At 44.0% G+C, this 15,654-nt stretch overlaps 1 protein-coding gene across 1 annotated transcript in view; it reads right to left on the bottom strand.

Moving 5' to 3' along the window:
* Positions 1–15,654, bottom strand: part of LOC128645942 (cullin-4B) — a gene marked incomplete in the record, with an annotated part of 284,976 nt that overhangs the window by 16,650 nt on the left and 252,672 nt on the right. The window contains 1 exon segment of the mRNA XM_053699285.1: positions 3,862–4,014. Within this exon segment, the coding sequence (XP_053555260.1) occupies positions 3,862–4,014 (153 nt within the window).

Raw genomic sequence — 15,654 nt, 5'->3', positions numbered from 1 at the left:
ACCATGTGCTTAAAGGCCCGAAAGAACTCTCTGAGTGTGGTCCTGAGCTACCCGCAGAGACGGGGCCAGAACCAGAATATCCTCAAAGTAAAAGGCTATAGCAATCCCTTGTAACAGAACCCCAGCCAAAATAGCTCCCACAGCACTTTGGTAAGGACTCGAGGAGCTGTAGCCAATCAATCAGATGAGCAGCACTACAAACTGGTAGTGCCGATTTAGAATGGCAAAACGCAAGAAACTAAAATTGTGCCTATGCATTAGGATATGAAGGCAAGAATCCTTCAAAACAATGGTCGACATAGATTGACCATCCTCAGCTAGGAGAAGAATTATTATTATTTTTTAAAAAAAGGATGCTTTAAAAATGAGAACCTGAAAAGATCTATTTAAATCCTTCAGGTATAGAATAGGACAGAATCCTCCTTCCTCCTCAGGAACTACATAGGAGGGTAGAGTAAAAACCGCTCTCCTTGACAATAGCTTCTATGTCAAGGAGCTAATCCACACAACGAAAGAGGGTCTTCCCTTGTGACAGAATCCCCCGGAACCCTTGAAGGAACAAAGCGATCCATTGGAGGGCAGGACTTAAAGGGATAGTGAACCCAATTTTTTTCTTCCATGATTCAGATAGAGCATGCAATTTTAAGCATCTTTCTAATTTATTCCTATAAGCAATTTTTCTTCTCTTGGTATCTTTATTTGAAAAAGCAGGAATGTTAAAGTGATAGTAAATTTCAGACTATAAGAATGTTGCAATAAAAAAAAATATTCATTTGCAAGTAAAACCACATAATTTTAAAGTGTATACATATTTTATAACAAAAGGTTTATAATCCTAATTGGTATTGTCTGTTCCTCCGTCCCCTTCATTTCCTCTTTTGGCTGGGCTGTGATGTATAGAGCAGTCACATCCACTCTCTACATAGGCTTTCTATGGGCTTTAAAGGGGCTGGACTTCAAGATTGTCAACTGACACACATGTTGATTGGATGTTCACCGGAATGGTCATAAAAAAAAAAAAAAAAGTTTATCCATGTGGGCCGGCAAAACATTGTAATAGAAGCATTACTATATGCACTTATTTAACCCCTTCACAGATGGATTTAAAAAAAATAAAAATAATAAGGTACACATACTTTTTTAATGACAAAGATTACATTTATGGCATTTGATTATTTAAAGTTTACCATCACTTTAAAACCAAACCTGTGGCCCTGATGGATAATATCCAGTACCCATTCATCCCAGACTGACCGGGTCCAATACTTTTTACATAAAGACAATCTGCCTCCTACACAAGCAGGCGCCCTGATGACGAGTCTCAGAACAACCCGGCTCAACAACACCGCCAGGAAACTTCCTGGATATCCTAGGAGACACAGCCTGCTGCGCATTTCGCACACCTCTCCACCGGTCTACCTGCCGGAGAGTGACCAACGTAAACCCCACAGTCACCCCCTACTGGATTGACAGGGTCCCTTAAGGGCCTGACCAACGAAAGCCTTGCTCCTAAGGGACGAAGCCATGTCTAAGAATGTCCTCCCCTGGTTTTGACAGAACCCCTAGGGCTCACCTAGCCAAGTCAGCAAAACCAAAAATCCTTGAGGAGAGAAAAACAATGTGCAGATTAGCTTCTCAGACATAGTCGTTATCTAAACCAAGAAAGCTGACCCAGGGGAATCACATAATTCCTCTTCGCTATCGAATCGGACAAGGATTTCGCAGCTTTCAAGACTGTAGAAATGCCCACTGCTGGCTTAAACAAAGTGACCGTCTGAAGTGAAAGTGCCCTGAGATAGAGATGAGGGCATAGAAATCCTGAGCTCAGCTGTAGGGTCTGCTATACTGTTTATCCCTTGCCTCCGCATATTCCTCTGGAACAGGAAACAAACTATTGAAAACCTCAGAGGAGACAAAAGGACATTCTATACCCTCTATTTTCCTAGAAATAATATCAATAATAGGTAAAACAGGGAAAACATCCAGGAGTTTCGGCCTTGAATCAGGTTCCAAACACATTCCATCCCCAGATGACGTAGCTCTCAGGGCCTCCAGGATAGCCAAAAACCTACCCATAAGAAGCCAGAGCTGTTGTACATTAAATCTAGTCATCCCCTCCAACTCATTCTCCGGAGGGTCAACAGATGCAAAGTCCCTCTCAAAGGTAAATAAAGGATCCCCTTCAGAAGGATTCCCAGAATCGACAGACGTGGCGTCGACTGCCACACCCAGGCTCCAACTCGAAAAGAAGTAGACCCTCTTCCCAAGTGAAAACCAGATACTAGGCCATTACCTAACTCATCCAATACGTCCTCCCTCATGCAGGCCATAAGGTAGTCAATCAACAGGCTCACTCCAGCCGGAGCTTAATCTAGATCTCCACCAGGCCCTGTTGCGGCCGAAGTGTCCTGTGTGGACTATGGATCAGGTATATACCCCCTAGTCGAGGGCTTGTTTGTATCAACAGTATCCACCGTAGATAATAAACCTGGCGCCTCAGTCGCAGCCTGAGGACATGGGCCTCCCGAGTAGGGTCTCAGATTATACGAGAGGGAAGAGAAGCATAACTGTGTCATTGGGTACATACAGACTGTGCAACAGAGCAAACATTTGTTATCATCAACAGGGTCCCCAAGACTACCCACACAGTCGGCCATTGTATCTGAATAAATATCATGAACAGCACAGAAGGATATTCAGTCCCCCCACATACACAAAACTGTCCCTTTAGACATCCTATTTAGGGCGTCTTACCACTTTCCAGACCAGACCAGGCCAGTCACGATGCCGAACTACCGCGCAACAGATACAGAGCGGAAATGGTGTGAAACAACTCCATCCAGGATGAGAGGCAATGTCGCCGCCCACAAGCACAAAGCCTGTGACCTGAAGTAACCAGATGATCGGAAAGGATAGTCTGTACACAATGAGTCCTAGAAAACTGTTCTAAACCTGCTTAGCTCCCGATGCCAAGCACCATCAGGTGGGTTTTGGACAGTATAACTGGAAACACGGGATGACCGGAACAACCAGCCATGAGTGCGGCTCCTGTACGAGCACCCAGCCATCACTATAAAATGATCCTAAAAAAAAAGACCAGATACAAACGCTTGTCCGCAGCCTGTATATCACCATGCCAAAGCACCATCCAGCCCTACCCGTTATTCCGGGTAACTGTGGTTAATTGCCCTCTGTGAGGGGGCCAACACGTAACCCAAGGACAATACTTCTACCTCCTCTTTATTAGAAAAAATGCCCTGAAAGAGGGGCCAACTCATCCATATAAGTCTGTAATTTAGTGTGAAAACAGGGTATAAAGCAGACTGGAAAAAGGCATGAGAAACCCAGCGTCAACTATACTTCAATACTCTTATGAGAGTTATATGGATATATAAACCACAGCCCTTAAGAGCTAAACCATGGTAACTTAATTTTCTTTATTACAGAGCACCTCTCTCTGCCTACCTCCATCAGACGAGGCAAAGAACTACTGGAGGATAGAGGAAATGGGAGGGATAGTTATAGTCTTGTTTAGGGTGTCTTTGCCTCCTCCTAGTGGCCAGAAATAGTACTTCCACAGTTTATGAATGTCATGGACTCTCACTGCCAATAGAAGAAAAAATGAAGTTGTTAGCACTGTAAAGCAAGATACACATGCATTAACAGGACATGTATACATGAAAATGGAGGACTAAAGGGAATATTCTCAGTAAGGTCATGCCATTTATAACTGAACATTTTTTTTAAAATATCTGCATTTTTACATGCACATCTGGATTAACTATGTGAAAAAAATCAGAGCCTTATATCCAATATATTGATTCATAATCTGTCCTATAAATTTGAGAATTAAACTGATACCTTCACTGGAAATTTAAGCTGATTGTAGACTTCAGACACCAGAAGATTGTGGCTAAGGGTCTTTCTCATTTTCATAATTCGAACAATTGCTGCATCAATTTGGTACTGTCGGTCCTGAAACACTCTTTCTGTAGTGCTTGCTTGCTCTTCCACCTTTTAAAAGAAATAATTGGTGTTAGAAATTAAAAAGATTATTTTAAGCAGCAAATAAATCAACAGACCCGATTAAAAAAATAGTTTTGTCATATTTTTCAATTTCTTTAATTATAGTTAGCTAAAATAATTGTACTTTATGTGATGCTCAATCCATTATGGGAAAAAACATAATTTATGCTTACCTGAAATTAATTTCTCTTGTAGTGTATCCAGTCCACGGATCATCCATTACTTGTGGGATATTCTCCTTCCCAACAGGAAGTTGCAAGAGGATCACCCACAGCAGAGCTGCTATATAGCTCCTCCCCTAACTGCCATATCCAGTCATTCGACCGAAACAAACAGAGAAAGGAGAAACCATAGGGTGCAGTGGTGACTGTAGTTTAATTAAAATTTAGACCTGCCTTAAAATGACAGGGCGGGCCGTGGACTGGATACACTACAAGAGAAATAAATTTATCAGGTAAGCATAAATTATGTTTTCTCTTGTTAAGTGTATCCAGTCCACGGATCATCCATTACTTGTGGGATACCAATACCAAAGCTAAAGTACACGGATGATGGGAGGGACAAGGCAGGGATTAAGCGGAAGGAACCACTGCCTGAAGAACCTTTCTCCCAAAAACAGCCTCCGAAGAAGCAAAAGTATCAAATTTGGAAAATTTGTAAAAAGTGTGAAGCGAAGACCAAGTCGCGGCCTTGCAAATCTGTTCAACAGAGGCCTCATTTTTAAAGGCCCAGGTGGAAGCCACAGCTCTAGTAGAATGAGCTGTAATCCTTTCAGGGGGCTACTGTCCAGCAGTCTCATAGGCTAAGCATATTATGCTCCGAAGCCAAAAGGAAAGAGAGGTTGCTGAAGCTTTTTGACCTCTCCTCTGTCCAGAGTAAACGACAAACAGAGCAGATGTTTGACGAAAATCTTTAGTAGCCTGTAAGTAAAACTTCAAGGCCCGTACTACGTCCAGATTATGTAAAAGACGTTCCTTCTTTGAAGAAGGATTAGGACACAATGATGGAACAACAATCTCTTGATTGATATTCTTGTTAGAAACCACCTTAGGTAAAAACCCAGGTTTGGTCCGCAGAACTACCTTATCTGCATGAAAAATCAGATAAGGAGAATCACATTGTAAGGCAGATAACTCAGAGACTCTCCGAGCCGAGGAAATAGCCATCAAAAACAGAACTTTCCAAGATAAAAGCTTAATATCAATGGAATGAAGGGGTTCAAACGGAACTCCTTGAAGAACTTTAAGAACCAAGTTTAAGCTCCACGGGGGAGCAACAGGTTTAAACACAGGCTTAATTCTAACCAAAACCTGACAAAATGCCTGAACGTCTGGAACCTCTGCCAGACGCTTGTGCAAAAGAATAGACAGAGCAGAAATCTGTCCCTTTAAGGAACTAGCTGATAATCCTTTGTCCAAACCCTCTTGGAGAAAGGACAATATCCTAGGAATCCTAACCTTACTCCATGAGTAATTCTTGGATTCACACCAATAAAGATATTTACGCCATATCTTGTGGTAAATTTTCCTGGTAACAGGCTTTCGTGCCTGTATTAAGGTATCAATAACTGACTCGGAGAAGCCACGCTTTGATAGAATCAAGCGTTCAATCTCCATGCAGTCAGTCTCAGAGAAATTAGATTTGGATGATTGAAAGGACCTTGTATTAGAAGGTCTTGTCTCAGAGGTAGAGTCCATGGTGGAAAGGATGACATGTCCACTAGGTCTGCATAACAGGTCCTGCGTGGCCACGCAGGCTCTATCAGAATCACTGATGCTCTCTCCTGTTTGATCTTGGCAATCAGTCGAGGGAGCAGAGGAAACGGTGGAAACACATAAGCCAGGTTGAAGAACCAAGGCGCTGCTAGAGCATCTATCAGCGTCGCTTCTGGGTCCCTGGACCTGGATCCGTAACAAGGAAGCTTGGCGTTCTGGCGAGAAGCCATGAGATCCAACTCTGGTTTGCCCCAACGAAGAATCAATTGAGCAAACACCTCCGGATGGAGTTCCCACTCCCCCGGATGAAAAGTCTGACGACTTAGAAAATCCGCCTCCCAGTTCTCTACGCCTAAGATATGGATCGCTGACAGGTGGCAAGAGTGAGACTCTGCCCAGCAAATTATCTTTGAGACTTCTAACATCGCTAGGGAACTCCTGGTTCCCCCTTGATGGTTGATGTAAGCCACAGTCGTGATGTTGTCCGACTGAAATCTGATGAACCTCAGTGTTGCTAACTGAGGCCAAGCCAGAAGAGCCTTGTATATTGCTCTTAACTCCAGAATATTTATTGGGAGGAGTTTCTCCTCCTGAGTCCACGATCCCTGAGCCTTCAGGGAGTTCCAGACTGCACCCCAACCTAGAAGGCTGGCATCTGTTGTTACAATCGTCCAATCTGGCCTGCGAAAGGACATACCCTTGGACAGATGGACCCGAGATAGCCACCAGAGAAGAGAATCTCTGGTCTCTTGATCCAGATTTAGTAGAGGGGACAAATCTGAGTAATCCCCGTTCCACTGACTTAGCATGCATAATTGCAGCGGTCTGAGATGCAGGCGCGCAAATGGCACTATGTCCATTGCCGCTACCATTAAGCCGATTACTTCCATACACTGAGCCACTGACGGGCGTGGAATGGAATGAAGGACACGGCAAGCATTTAGAAGTTTTGATAACCTGGACTCCGTCAGGTAAATTTTCAACTCTACAGAATCTATAAGAGTCCCTAGGAAGGAGACTCTTGTGAGTGGGGATAGAGAACTCTTTTCCACGTTCACTTTCCACCCATGCGACCTCAGAAATGCCAGAACTATCTCTGTATGAGACTTGGCAATTTGAAAGTTTGACGCCTGTATCAGGATGTCGTCTAGATAAGGAGCCACCGCTATGCCTCGCGGTCTTAGAACCGCCAGAAGTGAGCCCAGAACCTTTGTAAAAATTCTCGGGGCTGTGGCCAACCCGAAGGGAAGAGCTACAAATTGGTAATGCCTGTCTAGAAAGGCAAACCTTAGGAACCGATGATGATCTTTGTGAATCGGTATGTGAAGGTAGGCATCCTTTAAATCCACTGTGGTCATGTACTGACCCTCTTGGATCATGGGTAGGATGGTCCGAATAGTTTCCATTTTGAATGATGGAACTCTGAGGAATTTGTTTAAGATCTTTAGATCCAAGATTGGTCTGAAGGTTCCCTCTTTCTTTGGAACCACAAACAGATTTGAATAAAAGCCCTGTCCTTGTTCCGTCCGCTGAAATGGATGGATCACTCCCATTACTAGGAGGTTTTGCACACAGCTTAGGAATGCCTCTTTCTTTATCTGGTTTTCTGATAACCTTGAAAGATGAAATCTCCCTTGTGGAGGAGAAGCTTTGAAGTCCAGAAGATATCCCTGAGATATGATCTCCAACGCCCAGGGATCCTGAACATCTCTTGCCCACGCCTGGGCGAAGAGAGAAAGTCTGCCCCCCACTAGATTCGTTTCCGGATAGGGGGCCGTTCTTTCATGCTGTCTTGGGGGCAGCAGCAGGCTTTCTGGTCTGCTTGCCCTTGTTCCAGGACTGGTTAGGTTTCCAGGCCTGTCTAGAATGAGCAACAGTTCCCTCTTGTTTTGAAGCGGAGGAAGTTGATGCTGCTCCTGTCTTGAAATTTCGAAAGGCACGAAAATTAGACTGTTTGGCCTTTGATTTGGCCCTGTCCTGAGGAAGGGTATGACCCTTACCTCCAGTAATGTCAGCAATAATTTATTTCAAGCCGGGCCCGAATAAGGTCTGCCCCTTGAAAGGAATGTTAAGTAATTTAGACTTAGAAGTTACATCAGCTGACCAGGATTTTAGCCACAGTGCTCTGCGCGCCTGAATGGCGAATCCGGAATTCTTAGCCGTAAGTTTAGTTAAATGTACTACGGCTTCCGAAATGAATGAATTAGCTAGCTTAAGGATTCTAAGCCTGTCCGTAATGTCGTCCAGAGTAGCTGAACTAATGTTCTCTTCCAGAGACTCAATCCAGAATGCTGCTGCAGCCGTGACCGGCGCAATGCATGCAAGGGGTTGCAATATAAAACCTTGTTGAACAAACATTTTCTTAAGGTAACCCTCTAACTTTTTATCCATTGGATCTGAAAAGGCACAGCTATCCTCCACCGGGATAGTGGTACGCTTAGCTAAAGTAGAAACTGCTCCCTCCACCTTAGGGACCGTTTGCCATAAGTCCCGTGTGGTGGTGTCTATTGGAAACATCTTTCTAAATATCGGAGGGGGTGAGAACGGCACACCGGGTCTATCCCACTCCTTAGTAATAATTTCAGTTAGTCTCTTAGGTATAGGAAAAACGTCAGTACTTGTTGGTACAGCAAAATATTTATCCAACCTACACATTTTCTCTGGTATTGCAACTGTGTTACAATCATTCAGAGCCGCTAACACCTCCCCTAGTAATACACGGAGGTTTTCCAGCTTAAATTTAAAATTTGAAATATCTGAATCCAATCTGTTTGGATCAGAACTGTCAGCCGCAGAATGAAGCTCTCCGTCCTCATGTTCTGCAAGTTGTGACGCAGTATCTGACATGGCCCTAGCATTATCAGCGCACTCTGTTCTCACCCCAGAGTGATCACGCTTGCCTCTTAGCTCTGGTAATTTAGCCAAAACCTCAGTCATAACAGTAGCCATATCTTGTAATGTTATTTGTAATGGCCGCCCAGATGTACTGGGCCCCACAATATCGCGCACCTCCCGAGCGGGAGATGCAGGTACTGTCACGTGAGGCGAGTTAGTCGGCATAACTCTCCCCTCGTTGTTTGGTGAAATTTGTTCAATTTGTACAGATTGACTTTTATTTAAAGTAGCATCAATACAGTTAGTATATAAATTTCTATTGGGCTCCACTTTGGCATTAGCACAAATAGTACAGGTCTCTTCCTCTGAATCAGACATGTTTAACACACTAGCAACTAAACTTGCAACTTGGAAATATTATTCAAGTAAAATACAATGAAAAACGTACTGTGCCTAAGAAGCACAGAAAGATATATGACAGTTGAAATCAATAAACTGAAAAGGTTACAGCATCAATCTTTGTAAAACAAAACACAATTTTAGCAAAGGCTTGTTCCCATTAGCAAAGAATAACTAACCCTGATGGCAGAAAAAAAAGTTAAAGAATAAACGTTTTTTTATCACAGTCAACTACAATCTCACAGCTCTGTTGTGAAGATTACTTCCCTCAAACAAGTTTTGAAGACCCCTGAGTTCTGTAGAGATGAACCGGAACATGCAGGAAAAACAATGAGCTTCTGACTGAAATTTTTGATGCGTAGCAAAAGCGCCAAAAAAAGGCCCCTCCCCCTCACACACAACAGTGAGAGAGATCAGTAAACTGTCAGAATTAGATCAAGCAACTGCCAAGTGGAAAAATAGTGCCCAAACATTTTATTCACCCAGTACCTCAGAAAATGAAAACGATTTTACATTCTAGCAAAAACGTTTAACATAAATTAAGAGTTATTAAAAAGCCTGTTGCTTGCAAATAGGCTAAAGTCTTATATACACAGTGTAATTCCAGTGAAGTACCATTCCCCAGAATACTCAAATGTAAAATATACATACATGATATTATATCGGTATGGCAGGATTTTCTCATCAATTCCATTGTCAGAAAATAAAAGCTGCTACATACCTCTTTGCAGATTAATCTGCCCGCTGTCCCCTGATCTGAAGTTTACCTCTCCTCAGATGGCCGAGAAACAGCAATATGATCTTAACTACTCCGGCTAAAATCATAGTAAAAACTCTGGTAGATTCTTCTTCAAATTCTACCAGAGAAGGAATAACACACTCCGGTGCTATTAAAAAATAACAAACTTTTGATTGAAGAAATAAAACTAAATAAAATCACCATAGTCCTCTCACACATCCTATCTAGTCGTTGGGTGCAAGAGAATGACTGGGCGTGACGTAGAGGGGAGGAGCTATATGCAGCTCTGCTTGGTGAATCCTCTTGCACTTCCTGTTGGGGAGGAGTAATATCCCAGAAGTAATGATGACCCGTGGACTGATCACACTTAACAGAAGAAAAACGATTAAACATGCCAGCAAACGTTTTAAAATACATTTTTATAAGAGTATGTATCTCTATTAATAAGCCTGATACCAGTCGCTATCACTGCATTTAATGCTTTACTTACATTACTTCGGTATCAGCAGCATTTTCTAGCAAATTCCATCCCTAGAAAAATATTTTAACTGCACATACCTTATTGCAGGAAAACCTGCACGCCATTCCCCCTCTGAAGTACCTCACTCCTCAGAATGTGTGAGAACAGCAAAGGATCTTAGTTACTTCTGCTAAGATCATAGAAAACGCAGGCAGATTCTTCTTCTAAATACTGCCTGAGATAAACAGTACACTCCGGTACCATTTAAAAATAAACTTTTGATTGAAGAAATAAACTAAGTATAAAACACCACAGTCCTCTCACGACCTCCATCTATGTTGAGGGTTGCAAGAGAATGACTGGATATGGCAGTTAGGGGAGGAGCTATATAGCAGCTCTGCTGTGGGTGATCCTCTTGCAACTTCCTGTTGGGAAGGAGAATATCCCACAAGTAATGGATGATCCGTGGACTGGATACACTTAACAAGAGAAAGTGATGTTAAGTTTGAACTAAAAAAATATTAACATTGATTATCTTAAAGTACGTTTAACTTAATAGGTTTAGTGCCTAACATGTTTAAAGGACATCAAATTCAATATTTTTCATGATTCAGATGAAACGGTTTTAAACATCATGCCAATTTACTTTATCACCTAATTTGCTTCCTTCGCTTGGCATTATTTCTTGGAAAGCATACCTAGGTAGGCTCATGAGCAGCAATGCACTACTGTAAGCTAGCTGCTGATTGATGGCTACACATACATGCCTCTTGCCATTGGCTCACTAAATGTGTTCAACTGGCTCCCACTAGTGCATTGCTGCTCCTTCAAAGGAAATCAAGAGAATGAGGCAAATGTTATAATAATAGAAGTAAATTAGTACGATGTTTAAAACTGTATGCTCTATTTGAATCAAGAAAGAAAAAAAAAAATCACCCCCACTGCCTTAAAATATATAAAATGTATGCTTACCTGATAATTTCTTTCATGGTGCTGAGATAGTCCATGATCCATTACTCCTAGGAATTATGCTCCTGACCACAAATTGGAGGCAAATATTCCAAAACTCCAAGAGACATTAAAACCCCTCCCCCACCTCCCCACCTTACTGGAAACTAGCCTGAAGTATAGCCAAGCCAGAAGAGAAGATGGTAGAAAAAGAAAATAGCAAAAAAAAAAAAAAGGAAAAAAAAAAAAAAAGGGAAGAGCATTGAACAAAACAAACTCGCCAAAAAAAACAATGATCGAAAAGCACTGTGCTGGGGTGTGTGTAAGCTTGATAAATCAAAAGCTTCAACCACAAGGCCAAAGAAATGGCAGTGGCCTTCTGACCCGTCCTAGAACCATAAAAATTCTTAGCCTGTAAAAAACATTTGTTCAATGCTCTTCCCTTTTTTTTTTTTCCGCTATTTTCTTTTTCTACCATCTTCTCTTCTGGCTTGGCTATACTTCAGGCTAGTTTCCAGTAAGGTGGGGAGGTGTTGGTAAGCCAATGCTTACCTGATAATTGTATTCCCATCGTGGGGAGGAGAGTCCATGGCTTCATTCATTACTTTTGGGAAATAAGAACCTGGCCACCAGGAGGAGGCAAAGACACTCCAGCCAAAGGCTTAAATACCTCCCCCACTCCCCTCATCCCCCAGTCATTCTGCCGAGGGAACAAGGAAAAATATCAGGGTATAAGTGGTGCCAGAAGATAAATGATGGAAATAAAATGATCAGGCAAGTATAATTTAGGTTTTCCATCTAAAGGGGAGGAGAGTCCACAGTTTCATTCATTACTTTTGGGAAACACATACCCAAGCTTTAGAGGACATTGAATGAAACCGGAAGGGAAAAAATAGCAGACACTTAACTTATGGCACCACAGCCTGCAAAAACCTCTCCCCCAAAAACAGCTTCCGCCGAAGCAAACGTAAAATTTGTAAAACTTTGTAAAAGTGTGTAAGGAAGACCAGGTAGCCGCCTTACAAATCTGCTCCATAGAGGCCTCATTCTTGAAGGCCCAAGACGAAGCCACAGCTCTAGTTGAATGAGCTGTGATCCTCTGAGAAGGCTTATGCCCCCTGTCTAATAGGCCAAGCGAATCAAGCTCCTCAACCAAAAAGACAAAGTAGTAGAAGAGGCCCTCTGCCCCTTGCTCTTCCCGGAATACACCACAAAGAGAGATGTAGACGGTCTGAAATCCTTCGTAGTCTGAAGATAGAACTTTAAGGCCCGAACCACATCCAGATTATGAAGTAACCTCACCTCAGAAGAAGAAGGGTTAGGACACAAAGAAGGAACAATTATTTCTGAATTGATGTTACGGTTAGAAACCACCTTGGGAAGTAACCCCAAACCGTTGCGAAGAACAGCCTTATCCGCATGAAAGACCAGATAAGTAGGCTCGAATTGCAAGGCAGCCAGCTCAGATACTCTGTGTGCTGATGCAATGGCCAACAGAAAGAGAACCTTCCAGTACAGAATCTTAATGTCGATAGAATGCATAGGCTCAAACCGAACCCTCTGCAATACCTTAAGGAATAAGTTTAAGCTCCATGGGGGAGAAGACTGCCTAAAGACAGGTCTGACAGGTCTGATTCTAGACAGAGCCTGAACAAAAGATTGAATGTCAGGAAGCTCAGCGAGTCTCCTGTGCAACAAGACTGAAAGCCGAAATCTGTCCCTTTAAGTACTGGCTTTCTTGCCTGAACTAGAGTGTCAATCACACTTTCAGAAAAACCTCTCTTGGCTAAGACTAAGCGCTCAATCTCCACGCAGTCAGCCTCAGATAAACGAGATTTTGATGTTGAAAGGGACCCTGTTCCAGCAGATCCCTGCGACAGGGTAACCTCCATGGCGGAGAGGATGACATCCCCACCAGAGCCGCAAACCACGTCCTCCGCGGCCACGAAGGAGCAATCAGGATGGCCGAAGCTCGCTCCTGCTTGATGCGTGCCACTACACAAGGTAGAAGTGGTAAAAGTGGAAAAATTTAAGCTTGGCTGAATCCCCAAGGCATCTATTAGCTCCGCCTGGGGATCCCTCGACCCGTTTCGGGGTAGCTTGCAATTGAGTCTGGACGCCATGAGATCTATCTTCGGCGTTCCCCATTTGAGACAAATCTCTGCAAACACTTCGGGGTGAAGATACCATTCCACTGGATGGAAGGATTGCCTGCTGAGAAAGTATGCTTCCCAGTTGTCCACACCTGGAATGTGAATCACTGAGAGCAAGCAGCTGTGGGACTCCGCCCACTCCAAAATCCAAGACACCTCCCTCAATGCTAGGGAGCTCCTCGCCATCCCCCCACCCCCCCGTGGTTGATTTAAGCCACCGAGATAATGTTGTCAGTCTAGAATCTGATGAAGCTGAACGACCCCAGAGGCGGCCACGCCCTCAGAGCATTGTAGATTGCTCAAAGTTCCAGAATATTTATCAGAAGGAGAGACTCCTCCCGGGTCTATTTTCCTTGTGCCAATCTGGAACCCCAAACAGCTCCCCATCCTGCCAGACTCACATCCGTGGTCACAATCTCCCAGGGCGGTCTCAGGACGGATGTCCCCAGGGACAGATGCTCCGGACAGATCCACCAAGATAGGGAGTTCCTTGTCCGAGCATCCATGGATATTCGCTGTGATAGATCTGAATGATTGCCGTTCTACTGTCTCAACATGCACAATTGAAGAAGTCTGAGATGGAACCTGGTGAAAGATGACGTCTATGCTGGAAACCATAAGCCCGATCATCCCCATACACCGAGCCACCGAAAGGCTTGAGTAAGACTGAAGGGCAAGACAAGTGGACGCAATCTTCCTGCATCGATCTGTGAGAAATATTTTCATGGACAGAGTATTATCGTGCCAAGGAACTCCACCCTGTTGCTGGGAACCAGGGAACTCTTTCCTGAGTTGATCTTCCAACCGTAAGACCCGTCACACAATCTAGAAAGGCTTCTCTCTTTTCCGGTCTTGAAGAAAGGAGGAATCTGCCCTTGGACAGATGGGACCTGAACCCTATCCTGTAACCCTGGGCGACAACCTCCAGAACCCAAGGGTCCTGAACATCCTGCAACCAGGCTTCGAAGAAGAGAGACAATCTGCCTTCTACTTGGTCCGGAGACCAGTCGGGGGCCGCTCCTTCATGCCAATTTAGTCTCTGAGGGCTTCTTGTTCTGCTTGGACTTGTTCTAAGACTGAGCAGGCTTCGAAGTTCCTTTGGACTGATCCGCTTTCGTTGCGGGCTGCTGGCACTGGGCCTTGTCCGTGCGAAAGGGACGAAAAGTAGATCCTTTAGGCTTCGCCTTCTTATCCTGCAGTAGGAAAAAGCTCCCTTGCCTCCCGTAACCGTGGATATGATCGAATCCAATCCTGGACCGAACAGAATCTTTCCTTGAAAAGGCAGGGACAACAGCCTCGACTTAGAGGTCATGTCCGCAGATCAAGACTTAAGCCACAGAGCCCTGCGAGCTTAAACGGAGAATCCTGAAACCTTTGCGTTCAGGCGAATAATTTTCATATTGGCGTCACAAATTAAAGAAGTGGCGACCTTCAACACCTTAATCTTATCCTGTATCTTGTCGAAGGAAGTCTCCCTCTCGACCATATCACACAGTGATTCACACCAATATGTCGCAGCTCCGGAAACTGCGGCCACAGCCGCAGCCGGTTGAAAAACAAACCCTGTGTGTTGAAACATTTTCCTTAACATGTTTTCTAACTTTTTATCCATGGGCTCCTTAAACGACGAACTATCCTCGAGAGGAAAAAAGTTGTCCGCTTCGCGAGCATAGCGATGGCACCATCCACCTTCGGGACAGTCCCCCACAGCTCGAGCTGAGAGTCTGGAACGGGGAACAGTTACTTAAAGGAAGAAAAAGGGTAAAAGGAAGAACCTAATTGCTCCCATTCATTCTTAATAATATTAGCCATCTTAACAGGAACCGGAAAGGTCTGAGGCACTACCCTGTCCTCGTACACTTTATCAAGCTTAGGATAAGAAGGTTGCTCCGGAAGCTTCGGTTCTGGAACCTCCAGAGTAGCAAGCACTTGCTTCAGCAAAAATTCTCCATCCTAAACCTAAAGTCAGGCTCCTCCGCAGCCGGAGGGAGGATGAGATGACACGGACTCTGCCCCAGAAGCAGCCTCCTCTGAAGAGTCGGAGTGGGCCTCGTCATTGCAAAACGCCTTTGATATTTCCATAGGCGAAGACAACCCCTAGGTCAGGCTGCCATGATACGCCCTACGCTTGAGCTTAGCAGAACATGGTAAGGCATGGAACACTTCTGATACCGCCGTTTGCAGTTGATCCGCAAAATCTGATGGCCAAAGAATCTCTACTGTAGGAGTAATGGTTGGACCCTGGGACGCTGCATGTGCTCTCAGGGATGAAAGCAGGGAATGCACCTCCCGGGACGGGGAGCCAACATAGGTGGTGGACAGCTCAGTAGTACTGGACATCCCTTTAGTTTTTGATGTCACAACTTTATCAAGGCACGT

Source organism: Bombina bombina, chromosome 1 (genome assembly GCF_027579735.1).
Source record: "Bombina bombina isolate aBomBom1 chromosome 1, aBomBom1.pri, whole genome shotgun sequence".
Taxonomy (NCBI): domain Eukaryota; kingdom Metazoa; phylum Chordata; class Amphibia; order Anura; family Bombinatoridae; genus Bombina; species Bombina bombina.
The sequence above is the reverse complement of the archived record's forward strand: the minus strand, read 5'-3'. Positions and strand labels throughout refer to the sequence as shown.